Source organism: Sapajus apella, unplaced genomic scaffold (assembly GCF_009761245.1).
Source record: "Sapajus apella isolate SASKATOON/1434 unplaced genomic scaffold, GSC_monkey_1.0 scaffold56, whole genome shotgun sequence".
In the NCBI taxonomy this organism is placed as follows: Eukaryota; Metazoa; Chordata; class Mammalia; order Primates; family Cebidae; genus Sapajus; species Sapajus apella.
The window spans coordinates 3568783-3585697 of record NW_022436996.1 but is presented as its reverse complement, the minus strand read 5'-3'; the positions used below and the strand labels follow the sequence as shown (position 1 = coordinate 3585697).

At 58.3% G+C, this 16915-nt stretch overlaps 1 protein-coding gene across 1 annotated transcript; it reads left to right on the top strand.

The window, feature by feature from the left end:
• Positions 1 to 11241: 11241 nt before the first annotated feature.
• On the top strand, positions 11242 to 16703 carry EN2 (engrailed homeobox 2). Its single transcript, XM_032244917.1, has 2 exons — positions 11242 to 12359; positions 15661 to 16703. The coding sequence occupies exons 1-2, from the start codon at positions 11663 to 11665 to the stop codon at positions 15975 to 15977; spliced, it is 1014 nt and encodes a 337-aa protein (XP_032100808.1). The 5' UTR covers positions 11242 to 11662; the 3' UTR covers positions 15978 to 16703.
• Positions 16704 to 16915: the final 212 nt, after the last annotated feature.

Here is a 16915-nt window from a genome sequence, read left to right as displayed (position 1 = left end):
AGAAAGAAAGAAAGAAAGAAAGAAGGAAAGAAAGAAAGAGGGAGGGAGGAAGGAAGGAAGGAAGAAGGAAGGAAGAAAGGAAAGATTGATTTTGTGGGCAAATGAGCCATTCAAAGCGCAAGCTAGATCAATGGATTTTAATGTAATAGAGTATGAAATGTTCATTGACATGGTTTCAGATGCCACATTACAATCAACCTTCAAGAAACCACCATTTGTTGAATTTTGGCATAATATCAACGAAGAATCTCCACAATTATCTGCCAAGGCTAATAAAATATTCCAATGTATCTGGGAGAGATTGCATTTTCTTTACCTATTTGAACCAAAATAATGGATTGCAGAAGCAAAAATGAGAACCCAACTATCTTCTATTAAGCCAGATATTAAGGAGGGGTGCAAACATGTAAACCACTCTTCAGACTTTTTTGTTTGTGGGAATATAATAAATGTTCATTAAAACATGCTAAGTGAACATGAAGTGAGTTTTTATTGTCATTGTAAAGGAATCAATTAATCAATATATTTAAACATTCCCATTTCAATTTCTAATACTGCACAAATTACAGATAGATGTCTAAATCTATTGTTATATACAAAAGCTCTTTGCCGGGGGCTCACAAATTTCTGAGACTAAAGCAGTCCCGTGACCAAAAGGTCTGGGAGCACTGGTTTGATGTTACTGTGTGACGGCCCCTCTTCCAGAAGCGGGGCCACAGCCTGTAAGAAGACAAAGCCCTGCCCTCTGGAAGGTCAGGCTCTAGAGGTGAGACTGACAATGAACGCACTGACACCTTTACAACTGCAAGTAGCCATAAGGGCTGTGGGGAACACAACTGGATTAGGGAGTCATTTTAGATCCTGTGGCCCTGGGGTGGTCATGGCTTGGAGGCTCAAGAGCTGGCAAAACTACACTTAGAACCTGCCGTGAAGGAGGTGATTTCAAGGGGCCCTGAAAGACGCTTTAAGGATGTGTCTGATTCTCAGCGCACGTGGAAACCACTAGTTTTGATCAAGGGCAGGTCTGATCTGAAACTTACTCTGTTTCTCGGAGAGTGGTGGACCAAAGGGGCACCTGTGAGGTGGAGAGCTGGTGAGGATGCCATGCGACCCTGCAGGTGGGGGAGAATGGGTTTGGGGGCTAGTGGAGGACGGAGAAGAAGCGCGGAGCTGTGGAACAGATGTGGAGGCAGAGCCAACAGGCCTTGCTAATGGACAGGGGGTAGCTCTAGAGAGAAAAGGAGGGATCAGGGATGTCTCCTGGGGGGCGGCCAGCTGGGTGCCTGGGAAAAACTGGGAAGGCTCAATGGGGGAGCAGGGGGAGCCGGGTCAGCTGTGCTCTGAGCCAGGGCATGTGAAATTGGAGGTGCCCGTCGGCCTTCCAGAGAAGGCGTCCAGGCGGCTGCTGGAGCTGGAGGACAATGGTGACACTCGTCAGCACTGTGGCGGTGGCAGTGTCGTTCTTGGTGGTCAAGCCCTGACCCCTCTGGGCTGGTGGGAAGTGGGGAGGTTCAGGGACAGCGGGCAGGGGAGGTGGAGAAGGAGATCTCGGGGGCACATCTTCACCCTGTTCTTGGCTGCCATATTTTCAGGAAGTCCTTCTTGAGGCTGAGACAGAGGGTGGGGACAGTTCGGTTCCCCCGAGAGAGTTTATTCTCTGAGGCCTGCGGTGGGAGCCAGGGCGCGGCAGAGAGGGCTTCCTACCTCCTCGCAGCAAGTGGGAGGGAGGCGCGGAGCTGAGGCCGCGCTGCGCGGGTGGAGCTCGCCCGTTTGGTTGGACTCGTGCGGTTCCCTGCGCCGCAAGGGCGGAGGCCGAGTTGGCTGTAGCGGGGTGCGGTAAGAGGCGCCGCCTCGTGCCGCGATCACTGGGGGTGCACGCCCGTCTTCTCTCGCAGGCCCCGGGATCCTGCCATCTTCTGTTCCCCGGCCGCTCCCCAGCCTTCCCCATTTAGACTTTCTCAGTGATTCGTAGGACGCAAACCCTCCCCCAGAGCTCAGTTTTGCAAAAGAGGTCCGGACCCCCGCTTCAGACCCTCTCCCTGGGCCTCGGAGGATGAGAGGGGTCACCGAGCCGAGCCGTAATCCTGCCTGACCCCTGACCTCTCTCCTTCTCCGCCCCCACAGCACCCCACCTCCCCTCCCCCTCTTCGAGGACCTCCAGAAAACAGCGCGGAAATGTGCAAATGTTTAGGAGATGTGAAGATGCTGGAGAGCCTTAGGAGGCGGTGGTTACGCGAGGAGAATTGCTTCCAGGTGCGCTTCTGGAGCGCACGGAGACCCCCGGCTGGGAAGGGGTCGGGGCTCGCGTAGCTTGGTGTCTGCTCATCCATTTCCCTCCGAGGAGGGGCCCGAGGCCTCTGCTGCCGGAGCGGGGAGGCTGTGCTGGCCCCTCCCGGGCACGCGTGGGTGTCCGCCCCTCCCTTCCCCTCCCATGCCCTCCCCTCCCCTCCTCTCTCAGGGAGAACGTAAGGGAGGCGGCCAAAGACTTTAATTTTGAAAGGGGAGCTGGCGGCGCGGGAGCTGTGAATGAGACCGCTACTAAGGGAAGCAAGTCCAGCCAGCCCGGGAGGCGGTGGAGACCCGCGCCCGGAAGTAACCGGATTAGGTCTCAGGATGTGATCGCCCCCAGGTCCCAGGGGAGACGCCGAGGACGCGCGAGCGGAGGGCGCGGAGACAGCCGGGAGTCCGAGTCACTATCACTGGGCTGGGAACGCCTCTGGGCGTTCCGGCGGGATGGCGGGCGGGGTGGTGGGGGGAATGGAAGGCCCCCGCGAACCGCGCGGCCCGGAGAGACCCCACCCATCGCTGAGTCCGGACAACCGGCTTTGAAGTTGCTGCTGTGCTCGGCCCCTCCCCCTCAGGCCCCGAGCTGCGCGGAGCCCCCGAGTCCAGGCCGTGCCCCGCTTCCTTGCTAAGCGCTTATTGCGGCGGCTCATTGGACCACGTCGGTGGGGCGATCGCAGCCTCTGATCCGTGAGCTGCAAAGAGCTCGGAGGTTCATTCACAAACCCTCAACCCGGGCCTTCCCTCTGCTCCCCCGAGCCGAGTCCCAGGGCCGGCGTGCCCGGGGTGCTGGGCGATGGGAGGAGGCCCGGCTCCCGCCGCTCCCTTCGACTCCTGCCCCCCTCGGGACTTGGGGGAAGGAAGAGCAAGCTTTCGCTCCGGAAGAAACGTTCGGAGCCCAGGAGTCCGCCTCCTGGATCCGGGCACCGGTCGGATCCGAGCTCCGACGCCCTGGCCCTCCTGTCAAACCAAGGGTCCCGACAGGGCGCGAGGCCCCCCATCCCTAGGAGACAGGAGCTCGGCCAGGGCGCATCCACCGGGTCCTGCTCCGAGCCAGAGGACGCGAGTGTAGACACCCACTCTCACCCCGCCCCTCCACAGAGCTCCCTCCCTCCTCCTTGGGGTATCCCTGGGCACAGGGCAGGTCACTAGGAATCCCCCGTAAAATCGTGCTCGCCCAGAGGTTCTCTGCTCCCTCCGAAAGCGCCGAGGAGAGAGAAGGGACCTGATTTCCTTGACCTTCGGAGGAAAAGTGCTGGGGCCTCCTAGGGATCCAGTCCTGGAAGATCCCCACATCTTAGCTCCGGCCGAGGCAAGATGGGGAGGGGAGTTAGGAGAGGGGGAGAGGGGCTGTGCCCCCTGCAGAGACCTCTAATTCTGGAGGAAAAAGACGGGGGCACACCCTAATGAGCCAAGGCCAGGGCTCCGCGAAACTCCCCCCACCGCGGGCATCGCACAGCCAGCTCCCGCCGGGCATGGGCACTCGAACATGGGAGCGCGCGGAAGGAAAATCCAGCTAGGGGCTTCCCCACCGACACAACTGCCCGGTGGTCCAGCCTCTGGATGAGTCATTCCCGGGAGATGTGGGGAGCTCGGGACCGGCTCCCGCTCCGCAGAGCAGACGGGACTGCAGCAGGTGCCTGGAATGTGCCTGCCCTCTGTCCCTCGGACCCGAGGGAGACCCGTGTGCCACAAGCCCCGCTTTTCACTCTAGTCTGCCCCACCTGCACCCCGCTGGCAAGTGTGTCAGCCCTAGGCGCCTCCTTTCCCGGGGAGGGAGTTCCCCTGCGCGCAGACCCGCGTTGCCCTTCTTTTTGCTCTGTTTTGTGTTTTCCAGGAGCAGTTTCTGCAGAAAGGAGATTCTCCTCCGGGCAGAAGGGCTCTCAGCCTGCAGTCAGCTCAGCCTCGGACTGTGGGAGACGCTCACCACTCTGCGGATCTTGATCCGAAATCGTTTCTGGCAGCCGACTGCAGAGAGTGCCCTCGTAGCGAGGCTTCCAACCCAAGGACACCTGAGCTCCACATTCGGTCTTCAAGCCTGAACTTTCAGGGCTGCTTTGTACGAGGTGCAGCCGAACTTGTGTCTGCAAATAAGACAGAAAACCCTAAGTGCCGCCCAACCTTCCTCGTTTGGGGAACCCGTGCTTTGCCCTGGGAGCGCGCCCCGAGCCTTGGTACCAAACTTTCTGGCCAGGCTGGCAGAGCTCAGAGTCCCCCTTCCCCCTAGGCGCGGACCCCTAACATCTATAACCCAAAGGTTGCTCCTCAGCCAAAATTAGCCCTGGCAGGACGAACAGAGAACTAAAAGCAGGCAGTGAATTAGAACAGCTCGCATTTCTCATTCCTAGTAGATGGGGAGGTGTAAATCCCGAGGAATTCAAGAGCATTCGCTCCATACACGGGAAATCTTCGCGCGCCTATCTCATTTCTTTCTCCTAGCCTGTGTTAATGCTCCAAATGGTGTCGAGTTGCTCAACTTTGCCGTCATCACAGAGGCTGTTGTGTCTTAGGGGATTAACTGATGTGAGACACACAAAAGCCTGCAACTCCGTAACATAAACTACAGCACACAGCCTTTCTGGAGGGGACTGGAATATTTCAGTGAGTTTCCAACAGGAAAAAGGAATATTTTAGGGGAGAAAGCGGGCACTTCTATAATGTGCCTTAATTGAGAAATCTTGGTCTACTGAGCTTTTCTTTAAGTGGAGCCAGAAGTGCTGGGATGAGAGGAAAAGGAAGGGAGTGGGTCCAGAGCTCCACAGCAGGTCTCCATCCCTGGTGGGAGTGAGACTGGACCGCTGCCCTGGGAAGGGTGGTTTGGGCCTTGGACAAGGCCAGAGGCAGGAGTCCATGATGCAGGGGTGGCACAGTGCCCCTCCGCGTGTGCGTCCACGAAGGTCACTATGAGACTTTGTGCTTGTAAAAGGTCGCCACGCTTCACACGAGCTTCTATACTCAACACAGGGATTGATTGGGTACAGGAATTCCCCCATACCAAACACATAAGCAAGTGTGCCAATTAAAGATGCTCGTGCTAAAGAAACGGAAAACTTTTTTTTTTTTTTTTTTTTTTTGGGGGTGGTGGAGTTTCGCTCTTGTTACCCAGGCTGGAGTGCAATGGCGCGATCTCGGCTCACCGCAACCTCCGCCTCCTGGGTTCAGGCAATTCTCCTGCCTCAGCCTCCTGAGTAGCTGGGATTACAGGCATGTGCCACCATGCCCAGCTCATTTTTTGTAGTTTTAGTAGAGACGGGGTTTCACCGTGTTGACCAGGATGGTCTCGATCTCTTGACCTCGTGATCCACCCGCCTCGGCCTCCCAAAGTGCTGGGATTACAGGCTTGAGCCACCGCGCCCGGCCCAGAAACGGAAAACTTTATGGAACTCAGAGGAACTGATCAATCGTTTAACCAAGTAGAGGAAATGTTTGAATTTAATTTGCAATTTAGTTGCCTTTTTATATAAAACTATGTATCTTTATATATTTATATTTGATCAATAAAAAAGAAATCAGTTAACATATATTTTTAAAAATATATTTCCCCCAACGTAGCCACTATATAAGTTAATTGAGTTCTCCCAGTTAAGCATGATTCATTGTGATATTTAGGAGTGGGGGTGATTGTTTAGATATTTTCTTCATTTCATAAAACCTAGACTAATGAGATATCATCTAACAAGCTGTAGGTAGTTTGGCTGCGCTGGATTCAGATGGTTTGAGTTAAACCAAGCCTGCACTTGCCTAAAATTTTGTGAATCTCTAACCACACAAATTCCATTTCCAAAAATGCTGGAAAGTCACGACATAGGAGTTTAAGCTACACTGTGATTACTTGTAGCCTTTGGGGAAGGAAGAGAAGAAAAGAAAATTTCAGCCTCTGTGAGGTGGGGCTGGTGTTTCGGGAGTTCCTTTTGAACATCTTGTTTTCTTTCCAAAGGTCAAAGGAAGACAGAGGATGCATACTAGAATTTCTTCCATCTGTGAATGGTTGCAGGTTGGAGAAGGTGGTTAATTTATTTCAAAGCTCATTATCCTTTTCTGTGTTTTCCTTCCTGTTTTGGTGTGCTTAGCCAGCTCAAGCCATTCTTCGAATTCCTTTGTCAAACTGATTTTACTTATTTGACTCTGGATTATTTGAGAGATGCTACTGTCTTCTGGCTGCGATTTTGAAGAGGCGTTTCCGTGAGTGCAGACATTAGGTGGTGAAACAGTTTGTGCTGGCAAGCCCCTCCCGGGGCTCCAGGAAGACTCCAGGGTGCAGATCTGTTTGGGGAGACTCAGGGGTGGGCCTTGAGTGGAAGTGGGCCCACCTTCCACAGGAGTCCAAATTTTAGGGAATAAGAACAGCAGTAAAATAGGATAAGAGTGCAGGCAGAGAGCTGCAGAGAAAAGGTGATTCCTGGGAAGGCAGGTCATCCAGAATAAGGCTCTCCCGGCGCTGGAGAGCCGGAAGGGGGAGTGCACACAGAGGTCCCGATTTGGGTATGGGGATTGTTCGCACGAGTACAGCCACCCTTCGGATTCTCATTCAGAAGCCACCGCTTTGCAGAAACACCAGGTGAGGGACAGTTTCTGCATTTTTAGTCGCCAGCTCTGGAGATCTGCCCACGTGCCCCCAGCTGCCCCCTTCCCGGGGGAGCCTGGGCCAAGCATCAAGCCAGGACAGAAGGGCGGTCCCCCGTGGGCGACTGGCCCACTCTGCTTCCCCGACACCCAGGAGCTTTAGCTGAACACAGGCGCTTCTCCGGCGATCCGGGAAGAGCCAGGACGTGCAATGCGACTGCTTGCCGCCCTTCCCTGACTAGCTTCTGCCGGCGCCAACCCACCCACCAGGCTCGGCCCGCGCCACACGCGCCCCTGGCGGGCCTGGGGCGGGGAAAGGCGAAGCGCTTGGCACCCGAGGGCCCAGCGCCCCAGTTCCCACGAAGTTCCCAGCCCTTGGCAGGCCCGCCGGTCCTTCATTTAACGCCTTCCTTCCAGAGGTTATTCCGAGGAAGTCCCAAACCCTAGACTCTGCCTCCCGTACTCCGTCCCTGAGCTCGCACTGTGGTCGGTCCTCCTTCGCTCAGAGGTGAGCGCAGACACACAACCTCTTCGCCCGCTGGCCCCGCCCGCCCCGCCCCTGCTCCCGGCGCCCCTGCGTTTTGGCCTTTGTCTGCAGGTCCGGTTTTAGCATCTGCATCGGGAGGCGAGGGTGGCTCTCTGACCGCCCGGGGGAGATGTTTCTCTCCAATCGGCCCCAATTCTCCGCCCGGCGCCTGGGGCCTGGCCCTGCGGGGCTCGGCTCAAGGCCGGGGGCGCAGGGCTGGGCCGGCCTGCTTTGACTGGGGTGGAGATCTCGCCCTCAGGGATTGTTGGGCGTCTCTGTCCCGCGAGTGACAAGGCCGTGGCGAGTGAAGAGTGAAAGGCTCTCATTGAGTCCATTTTTCCAATTGTCCCGTCAGCCTAGAGAAGCAAGGGGAGTGAGGAGACGCATAGGTGCCGGAAAAGTCACCCTTCTCTGGCCTTGTTTTTAGATAAAACGGGAGCCCGACTCGGCAGCCGGGAGCCCGGCGTCTCCGGGGTGCCTCGCCGAGGTTTTGTTTGCAAAACTAGCGTCCGTGTCCTGAAGCTCCCGGCGTCTGGAAGCTGCTTTCCTGCTCTCCCTCTCCGAGGTCCCTCTTTGTGCAGCGAGCCTGGGAAATATGGAGGACCGTCCTCCGCAAGCGGGTAGTCACGGGTCTCTCCGATTCCCGGGTGAGGCTAGAAGGAAAACGGAGTTCCCCGGCCGCAGCCTCACTTTCCATGCTAGGAGAAACAAATGTCTGGTGAGGGCTCGTTTGATCCGAGCAGAAAGGCCGAACGTGAGGGCGGCGGTCGTTTGGGGGGAGAAAGCGGAGGCGCTGAGCTCGCGGGCGCGTGGCAGCCGAGGCTGGCATCGCGGAGGAGAAACAGGCCACTGCTCCGCATCCCCAGAAAATGCCAGGCGCCCTCCCAGCTGGGGCAGGAGGCCGGGCCCGGGCCTCACGCGCGCTTCTCAAAGCTTCCTGAAACACCTTGCGGAGAGTGCCATGTGTGTGGAGCTTGGCACCGCCCAGCCCCTGGGCAGCTTAACTTTCTGCAGCACCATCCCAGCTTCCCGGGCCCTTTGAACGGTGCCTCTCTCAACGCTTTCCCGCAGTTGTTTAGTGTTTGTGTCCACTTTGGGGGGTCCGGTACCCTCGAGCTATCTCTTCATTTCTTTCTTTCTCCTATTCTTCCCGCCACCTCTCACCCTCCTCCCTTCCAGGTGAGCAACCCCGAAATGCCTCTTCTTTCTCCAGCCAGCCCTGTGGCGCGGCCCACAGACCCCGGGCGGGCAGGTCTCCGCCCACCGGCCGGCCTGGCGCCCTGGAGGTGACGCTATGCTTCCCAGAGGCTCTGTTGCAGCCACGAGTTGGGATCTGGGTGGCTGGAAAGCACAGGGCTGAAGACCAGCGTCCTGGGGCCATTTATATACTGAGGCTCTCAGAAGCAAAGAGTCCTAAGAATTCAGAAAATACTTCTCAGGAAGCCCCCTAATTGGTTTTCGTGGGACAGATGGAGCCATTAGCCTGGGATGGTTCTGCAGGGAGCAAAACTGCTCGAGGCTCCCTCCCTCCACACCAGGTTCAGGAGACCCAAAGTCATAGCATCCTCCCTTTCCTGACTGGTGATCATCGAGGTTCCCAGAGCTGCAGAAAATTCTAAACCCCCCCCACCGCAAAAAAAAAAAAAAAAAAAAAAAAAAACCAAGTGTCAATAAGACTTCTCACAAACTCACCGGTCCTATTTTCCTGGGGGCAGGTTTGATTCTTTGAGACTCAGGGAGGACCCCTGACAGGAGTGTGCCTAGCCAGAAAATTTGGTAAGGACTTCTCCCATGAAGAAAAAGTGGAGGAATCAGCCCCAGTGAGAAGGGGCTTCCCCACCCTGCCCAAGACCAGAGGACAGAAGGCACACTCTGACCAGAGCCACCTGTGGTGGCCAGGTGGCCAGCCCAACACCTCTCTCCCCTCCTGGGAGGTTCATTTTCCTGGGAGTGGTGCTGTGGGAACTGTTGCTTCTTGCAGCCTAGCCAGCATTCTGAAGCCTGCTGAGCTAGGGACAGCCCCTGGGATGGACGGGAGGCCAGGCGCAACCTTCAGCCCTCCAGGTGGCCTGGCAGGCCACATTGCCTGGGAGGTGCTTGCCCCAGACTCTCGGAGTTCACCCAGGACCTGGCAGCTCCCCACTGGCTGCCTCTGCGGGGGTCAGGACTGCTGAGCACCCGGAGGCTGCCCAGGGCCAAGCAGCCCTAGGATGGCCTGACCAGGTTGCAGTCTCCCCGCCTTCCCGGCAATGAGGGTACTCATGGCGTGCAAACGCTCCGCACCCTCAGAGCTGCCCTTTCGCAGGTTTCCAGGAGTTCACACATTTCCATAAAAATGCATTTTAGATGACTGACAGGCGAGCCTGGGGTAACAACCAGTGAGAAGAGCAAATAGGAAGGAGCCCGGGGGAGGAGGGGGAAGAGAAGAGGAAACAGAACTTCCAGTTGGACACTCTGACAACAGCTGGAAGGAAAGTCTAGAAAGATCTATGAAGAGAGAGGAGGGAGAAACCAATTGGAGCTCCCACCTGTGCCACTGGATTCCTAATTCTCCTTTCAAATTGGCCCTGCTCTGCAAAACTAGTTTAAAGGATTTTAAAATAAAGAAAATGAGATGACCAGTCTGGGAGCTCCTCAGTCAGTGCAGAGAAGTTGGAGGGGGGCGGGCGATTTGGTTTTGAAGGCTTCGCTGAACCGCCACCCCTCCTTTCCTTCTCAAAAAGGATTCCTTTAGAACCTCCGAGGCTCCCGGATTTCTCCCTTCTCAAACCTAGCGGCACGCTGCATTTCCCGGCTCTTCCGGATCGCTATGCATGTTTCATGAGGGTCGCTGTCCCCGGGTGTAATGCGGCCGTCTGCACGCGCCTCCCTGCACACGCACACGCACACACACGCACACTTACAATAAGTGTCTGCAGGAGGAGCGTCCTGCGCGCCAGCTCTGCGTTTAAGACAGGAAGATGCGGGGTTACGCAGTCAAATAGGAGTGACACTATCCTCTCCACCAGCAAGGAAAGCGGACCACAAAAGTCCCTTTGTATCTCGGCAGCTCATTTAATATTATTTATGCATTTTGTGCAAGGAATTGTGGGATTTCACCCCACGGTAAACAATATGGAAATGTTAAAAATAGCGACCTTCCTGTGCGTGTCCACCTACGCGCCTCGGGGTGACCTGGCGGGGCCGTCGCGGGGTGGCTCAGAGCCCTGAACTGCGAAGCGACAGGGAAAGAGCGGGCGAGCACAGGAGACGCGATCCCGGGCCTCGCCGGGTTCCCGGGCTCCCGCACCCCGAGCGAGGGACACGGCCGCTTTAAGGGGGGGAGGGGCGGCGGGCAGCTCCTGTCACCCAGCGGCGGCCGCAGCGTCACGTGGGCGCGAGGCGCCGCGGCCATTGGCCCGAGGCACGTGTCCAGGAGACCGGCCTGCGACGTCACTCGAGGGGGCTCTGTTAAAAATAAGAACAAAAATCCAGAGTGAAAGTGTCTCAGGTTGCGCCGAGTGGCCTGGAAATTGCCGAGCCCGAGCGGCAGCGGAGGCGGCGAGGGCGGCAGAAGGCCGGGGAGTGCGGGCGGCCCAGCCCGGCCCGGCCGGGCCCTGGCCTCGCGTCCCTCACCCATGCGACTCGGGCCGCGGGGCTCCGCGGGGCTCGGCGGGGGCGCGGCCGCACGCCGGTGGGGCGCCCCGGTCCGCAGCGGGGCGGCGGCCGCGCGGAGGGGGCCTCCATGTGCGTGCGGGCGGCAGCAGGCGCTCTGACCGCGGGCGCCCCGCACCCTCGAGGGCCGGCTGGGGCGCGCGGGCGGGGACGTCCGGGCGGCGGCGGCGGCCGGAGCCGGCAGCGGCAGGCGTGAGCGCGGGAGAGCACGCTGCCTGCATGCGCGCAGCTCTCGCCCCAGGCGGCCCAGGCTGCAGCGCCGGAGCCAGAGACGGCTGGACGCCTGGAGGAGCGCGGAGCCCGGGAGGCGGCCCGCGTCCCCGCCGGACTCTCGTGACTGTCTAGAGCCTGGCCGCGCTGCGAAGTCGAGGACTTGGCTCTGCCGAATCTCCCGGCGTCTGGGCGAGCGGGCCGGCTCGTGGTGTTTCTAACCCGGTTCGTGGATTCAAACGTGGCTCCGCGCCGAGCACGGCCGGCGACTTCTAGGACCCCAGCCCTGGCCGTGGCCGCCGCGCACGCCCTCGGAAGACTCGGCGGGGTGGGGGCGCGGGGGTCCCCGAGTGCGCCGCGGGAGGGCCGAAGACTGATTTGGAAGGGCGTCCCCGGAGCACCAGTCTGGGATTTACTGTGAACAGCATGGAGGAAAATGACCCCAAGCCCGGTGAAGCGTCGGCCGCGGCGGTGGAGGGACAGCGGCAGCTGGAATCCAGCCCCGGCGGTGGCTCGGGCGGCGGCGGCGGCGGCGGCAGCAGCAGCCCGGGCGAAGCGGACACCGGGCACCGGCGACCTCTGATGCTGCCCGCGGTCCTGCAGGCGCCCGGCAACCACCAGCACCCGCACCGCATCACCAACTTCTTCATCGACAACATCCTGCGGCCCGAGTTCGGCCGGCGCAAGGACGCGGGGACCTGCTGTGCGGGCGCGGGAGGAGGAAGGGGCGGCGGAGCCGGCGGCGAAGGCAGCGCGAGTGGTGCGGAGGGAGGCGGCGGCACGGGCGGCTCCGAGCAGCTCTTGGGGTCCGGCTCCCGAGAGCCCCGGCAGAACCCGTCGTGTGCGCCCGGGGCTGGCGGGCAGCTACCCGCCGCCGGCAGCGACTCTCCGGGGGACGGGGAAGGCGGCTCCAAGACACTGTCGCTGCTTGGTGGCGCCAAGAAAGGCGGCGACCCTGGCGGCCCCCTGGACGGGGCGCTCAAGGCCCGCGGCTTGGGCGGCGGCGACCTGTCGGTGAGCTCGGACTCGGACAGCTCGCAAGCCGGCGCCACCCTGGGTGCGCAGCCCATGCTCTGGCCGGCCTGGGTCTACTGTACGCGCTACTCTGACCGGCCTTCTTCAGGTGAGCCCGCGGGGACCAGGCATCCCGGCTCGCTGCAGGGAGGTCCGTGGAGCTGGGGGGGCGGTGCTGGCGCGGGAACTTAGCGGGAGGAAAACGTCTCGAACCTCCTCCGCACACTCGCACAAAGACTCACACCATATGTGTGAAGCTGACGCTGGCCGGGGCAGCGGCCAGGAGTCCATCGAGCGGCAGGACTGATTCGCTAGGGGGTACAGACTTCTTAGGACAGCAGGACCTCCTCTCTCTCTCTTTCTCTCTCTCTCCCCCCCCCCCCGTCCCCTCTCTCTCTCTCTTCCACCTGGCCTTGGGGCATCTCGTCGCAGCCCGTAGCCCACGTCTCCTCCACCGTAGTTTTCTGGTTTTTTGGTGTTTTGTGGGGTGGGGGGTGGGGGTGCGGGGAACGGAGTGCCTGGAAGATGGGCCAGAAATGCGCACTCTTAGCCTCTTCCCTGCGATCTTTTAACTCAGACCAGCCCGGACCCCCACCCCAACCCACCCCAGACTCGTCCTAACATCCCGTTATCCCGGCTGTGGTCGGGGAAGAAAAGGCGAGGCCCATTGCCGCTCTGCCTTCTGCTCCTCCGGCCTGCGCTGGCGGGTGGGACGGAGGAGGACGCGCACAGGGAAGGGTGAAAATAAAGGCGCCCTTTTCCTTGGGCTCCACTTTGTTTGCCAGCCCGCAGCGGTGGGGCTCAGCCCCCTTCCTGCACACAGCGAGGACAAGGGAGGCGGTCGTCCCTCCCCGCACCTGCCTTGCCCAGTAGAAAGGACCTTCTGGCAAGGTTTCCTGGGGGCTGCCGATAGGAAAGAGGCAGCGTTCGCAGGGGCCGTGCAGAGATGCTGGGTGTATTTTTTCATAGATCTGGGATTTTAAAAAACTAAGTCCATGTGCTTGTAGAAATCATCAACTGCTGTCCATGCGGGTCTGCAGCTGGGAACCGCCATTAGGAGTGGGCTGTTTGACCCGGAGCTAGCAGCCGATCCCGGCTACCCCCAAACCTTCAACTATTTTGCGGGGGTCATTTGCCCAGATCACAGCAGGAGTGAGCCACCCTTCCTCCGTCTTCCTGCAGAAATACGCGTGTACTTCTGATGGAATTCAGGTTTCTCCAGCTAGAACTGAAATTGCTCCATTGTTCTCTTCTTCCTCCTTTGTTAATATTTAATTAACATGCAGGCTCACGATGCCGGGCGAGGAGCCTCGGCCGGGCTTTGTGAGGCGGCGCTGGAGTTCTGCTCCAGCCTCCACTGCCCGGAGCTGGGCTCGCCCTCCGCCTGGCCTAGCCCAGCCCAAGTCTCCGATCTTCATGGGCTTTAAAACATCCCTGCAAGATAACGTTTTTGTTATTTGGCGTCTCCGAAGGAAGCGGCGGAGACGGAGAGAGTTTTCTTGGGGAGGTTTGATTCTGTTTCTGAGACTCCTAAGTATTTGTCTTTTGAAAGAAAATCAAGAAAAAAAGGGGAACTAAAAATTCTGATTTTAGGGAGATTTCTTTCCATAAAATGGTATCTTTTGAGGGCTGATTCATGGGTGCATTAACAAGAGCCCCAGGACCAGAGGAGTTTGGGGGTAGGGTGCGAACTTCTCTGGGGAAGGGAGTGGAGATGGAGACAGAGATGGGCTCTGGGAGCAAGAGGCTGGGGCTGGTCTTGCCCGGGCCTCCCCTGGAGCCTTGTGCCCCATCCCCCATCACGGGTCCAGAGGGCCAACCCCCATGCCTAAATCTGCACCTACCCCCACCAAAGCCAGGCCCACTGATGTGGAGCCCTGGGTATAAGACAGTCCCTGAGTGTGCACGTGGGGTGGGTGCCCAAGTGTAGGGTGTGTGCTCTCTAGAATGGTGAGCCTGCCTGTGGGTTGCTTTAGAAGCTGCCCTTGTTGCCCCCTTGGTGATGCCCACAGACCCTCTTTCTCCAGGCTGGTTTCCTGGAGAGAGCTCCAGTCTCAGTTGCCGGGGAGGGAGTGCTTGGCATTCACCCTGGGCCTTTTGCTGGGCACAGCCGCAGCACCCTCGTCCACTCTCTTGACCTGGCCAGGTGCAGTCTCAGGGCCTGCAATGTGATCCACAGTCCTCTGCTGCCCAGGGTGCCTGGCAGTTCTCTGGCCCTGAAGGTTGTGGGGTCCAGCCTTCTCTGGCCTCCAGTGGCAGGGACCTCTGATGAAGCTGGGGCCAGATGTTCCTTAAAGCTGATTCACACACCTCACAAATTGAAACCCAGAGGCGAGGCCACCACTGCCTGTCACCAATGGCTTTGCCCACCTCTTCCCTCATGGGGAATGCCAAGGAGTTGAGCCTCTTAACACCAAAAAGAAACTGATTATATGTCCCTCCTTCTGCTCTCCTCCCTCTGCCCTTTCCCCGTGGATAGCAGGTTCTAGGAGCCTTAGAGTGATCCTGCCCCAAACATGGGCAGGTCCACAGGGAGGAGGCCAGGACAGGGTCTGAATCAGGGGGTAGTGTCAGAAGTGTGGACCTGGCAAGGTCAGCTGGACCACTCTGCTGCCCGCAGTGAAGCAGCCCCTCGTCTGGGGAAAAGGAGGTGCAGGTCTCCATTGTCAGTACCCTTCCAGACCCAGATCCCCTCTCCTGGACAGGAAACCTGGGAGATTTCCAGTGGGTGAAGAAGGACTCCCCAGTAGCTTGGTGCTCCTCCCCACCCAGGAGGGAAGTGCATGCCCGCCTCATCCTTACAGGAGTGAACTTGGCCCACAGAGGGCTGGGCTGGGAGTCATAGAGGAGCTTGGGTGGAGGCAGACACTCGGAGCCCCTCCTGTCCTCGGGGCCCACCTGCCCTGATTCCCACAGCCCTTGGCACCCTGTGGGGTATCCCCATGAGGGTCGCCAGCACAGCCCCCAGGGAACCCACTGCTTCCGTGACTGCCCTGCAGTCTTCATCGGTCTTTTCCCCTCACCTCTCTCCCAGCACCTACCCCCATCCCTGTTCCTGAACAGAGCCTCAGAAAGGGCTAGGAAAAACCAGCACAGAAAGAAAGTTTGGGGGGCTTTGCTTACACCTGGGAGTTTTACTTTTGTCTAAAGACCCCTGGTTTGTGATCAACCTGTCTACTAGGCCTGCCCCACAGCCCCAGGTACCCCACACCCACTCCTCCCTCACCAGATGGTGGAGTCAACATGAGGCCATGCCCAGTCCCAAGTGCAGCCCCACATCTGGCCATTCAGCCTTGAGTGGCCTTGGACGAGTCACTTGTCCTCTCCGGGTCCCTGCCTCCTTCCCGGTGCCTATTGGGTGGCACACCTCTAGGTAACCTGGCTTCTGTCTGTCCACCACACCTACCCAGGTCCCAGGTCTCGAAAACCAAAGAAGAAGAACCCGAACAAAGAGGACAAGCGGCCGCGCACGGCCTTCACCGCCGAGCAGCTGCAGAGGCTCAAGGCTGAGTTTCAGACCAACAGGTACCTGACGGAGCAGCGGCGCCAGAGCCTGGCGCAGGAGCTCAGCCTCAACGAGTCCCAGATCAAGATCTGGTTCCAGAACAAGCGCGCCAAGATCAAGAAGGCCACGGGCAACAAGAACACGCTGGCCGTGCACCTCATGGCACAGGGCCTGTACAATCACTCCACCACGGCCAAGGAGGGCAAGTCGGACAGCGAGTAGGGCGAGGGTGGAGGCCAGGTCTCAGTCCGCGCGAAACAATGCAATAATTGAAAATCACAAAGGGCCAGTGTATAAAGATTCTACCAGCATTAACAGTGAAAATATCGTGTGTTCGCTAAGGTTCTGCAATATTCTATGTATATGTAATTTACAGGCGTTATAAAATCCAAAATATCTGACTATAAAATATTTTTTGAGTTTTTTGTGTTTATGAGATTATGCTAATTTTATGGGTTTTTTTTTCTTTTTTGCGAAGGGGCTGCTTAGGGTTTCATCTTTTTTTAATCCCCTAAGCTCCATTATATGACATTGGACACTTTTTTATTATTTCAAAAGAAAAAAAATTAAAACAACTTGCTGAAGTCCAAAGATTTTTTATTGCTGCATTTCACATGACTGTGAACCGAATAAATAGCTCCTATTTGGTCTATGACTTCTGCCACTTTGTTTGTGTTGGCTTGGTGAGGACAGCAGGAGGGGCCACACCTCAAGGCCTTGGGGAGCTTAGGGGACCTGGCGAGTGAGAGGGGACTTCAGGGTCCTTGGGCCAGTTCTGGGGTTTGGCCCTGGGACGCCACCCAGCATATCCCAGGCCTGCCCTGGGAAGTTGGCTCCACGCTCACCAGCAGCTGCCCAGGCCCGAAGGCTCACCCAGCTCCCTCTCCTCACCCCCCTGCCATCCTTCTCCCTCTCCTCCTCCTCCTTCCTGCTCCTCCCACCTCCTCCTCCTCCTCCCTCCTCCTCCTCCTTCCTGCTCCTCCCACCTCCTCCTCTTCCCTCCTCCTCCTCCCTCCTGCCTCCTTCCTCCTGCTCCTTTCTCCTCCTCCCTCCTGCTCTTCCTCCCTCCTCCTCCTCCTCCCTCCTCCCTCCTCCCTCCTTCCTCCTGCTCCTTCCTCCTCCTCCCTCCTCCTCTTCCTCCCTCCTTCCTCCTCCTCCCC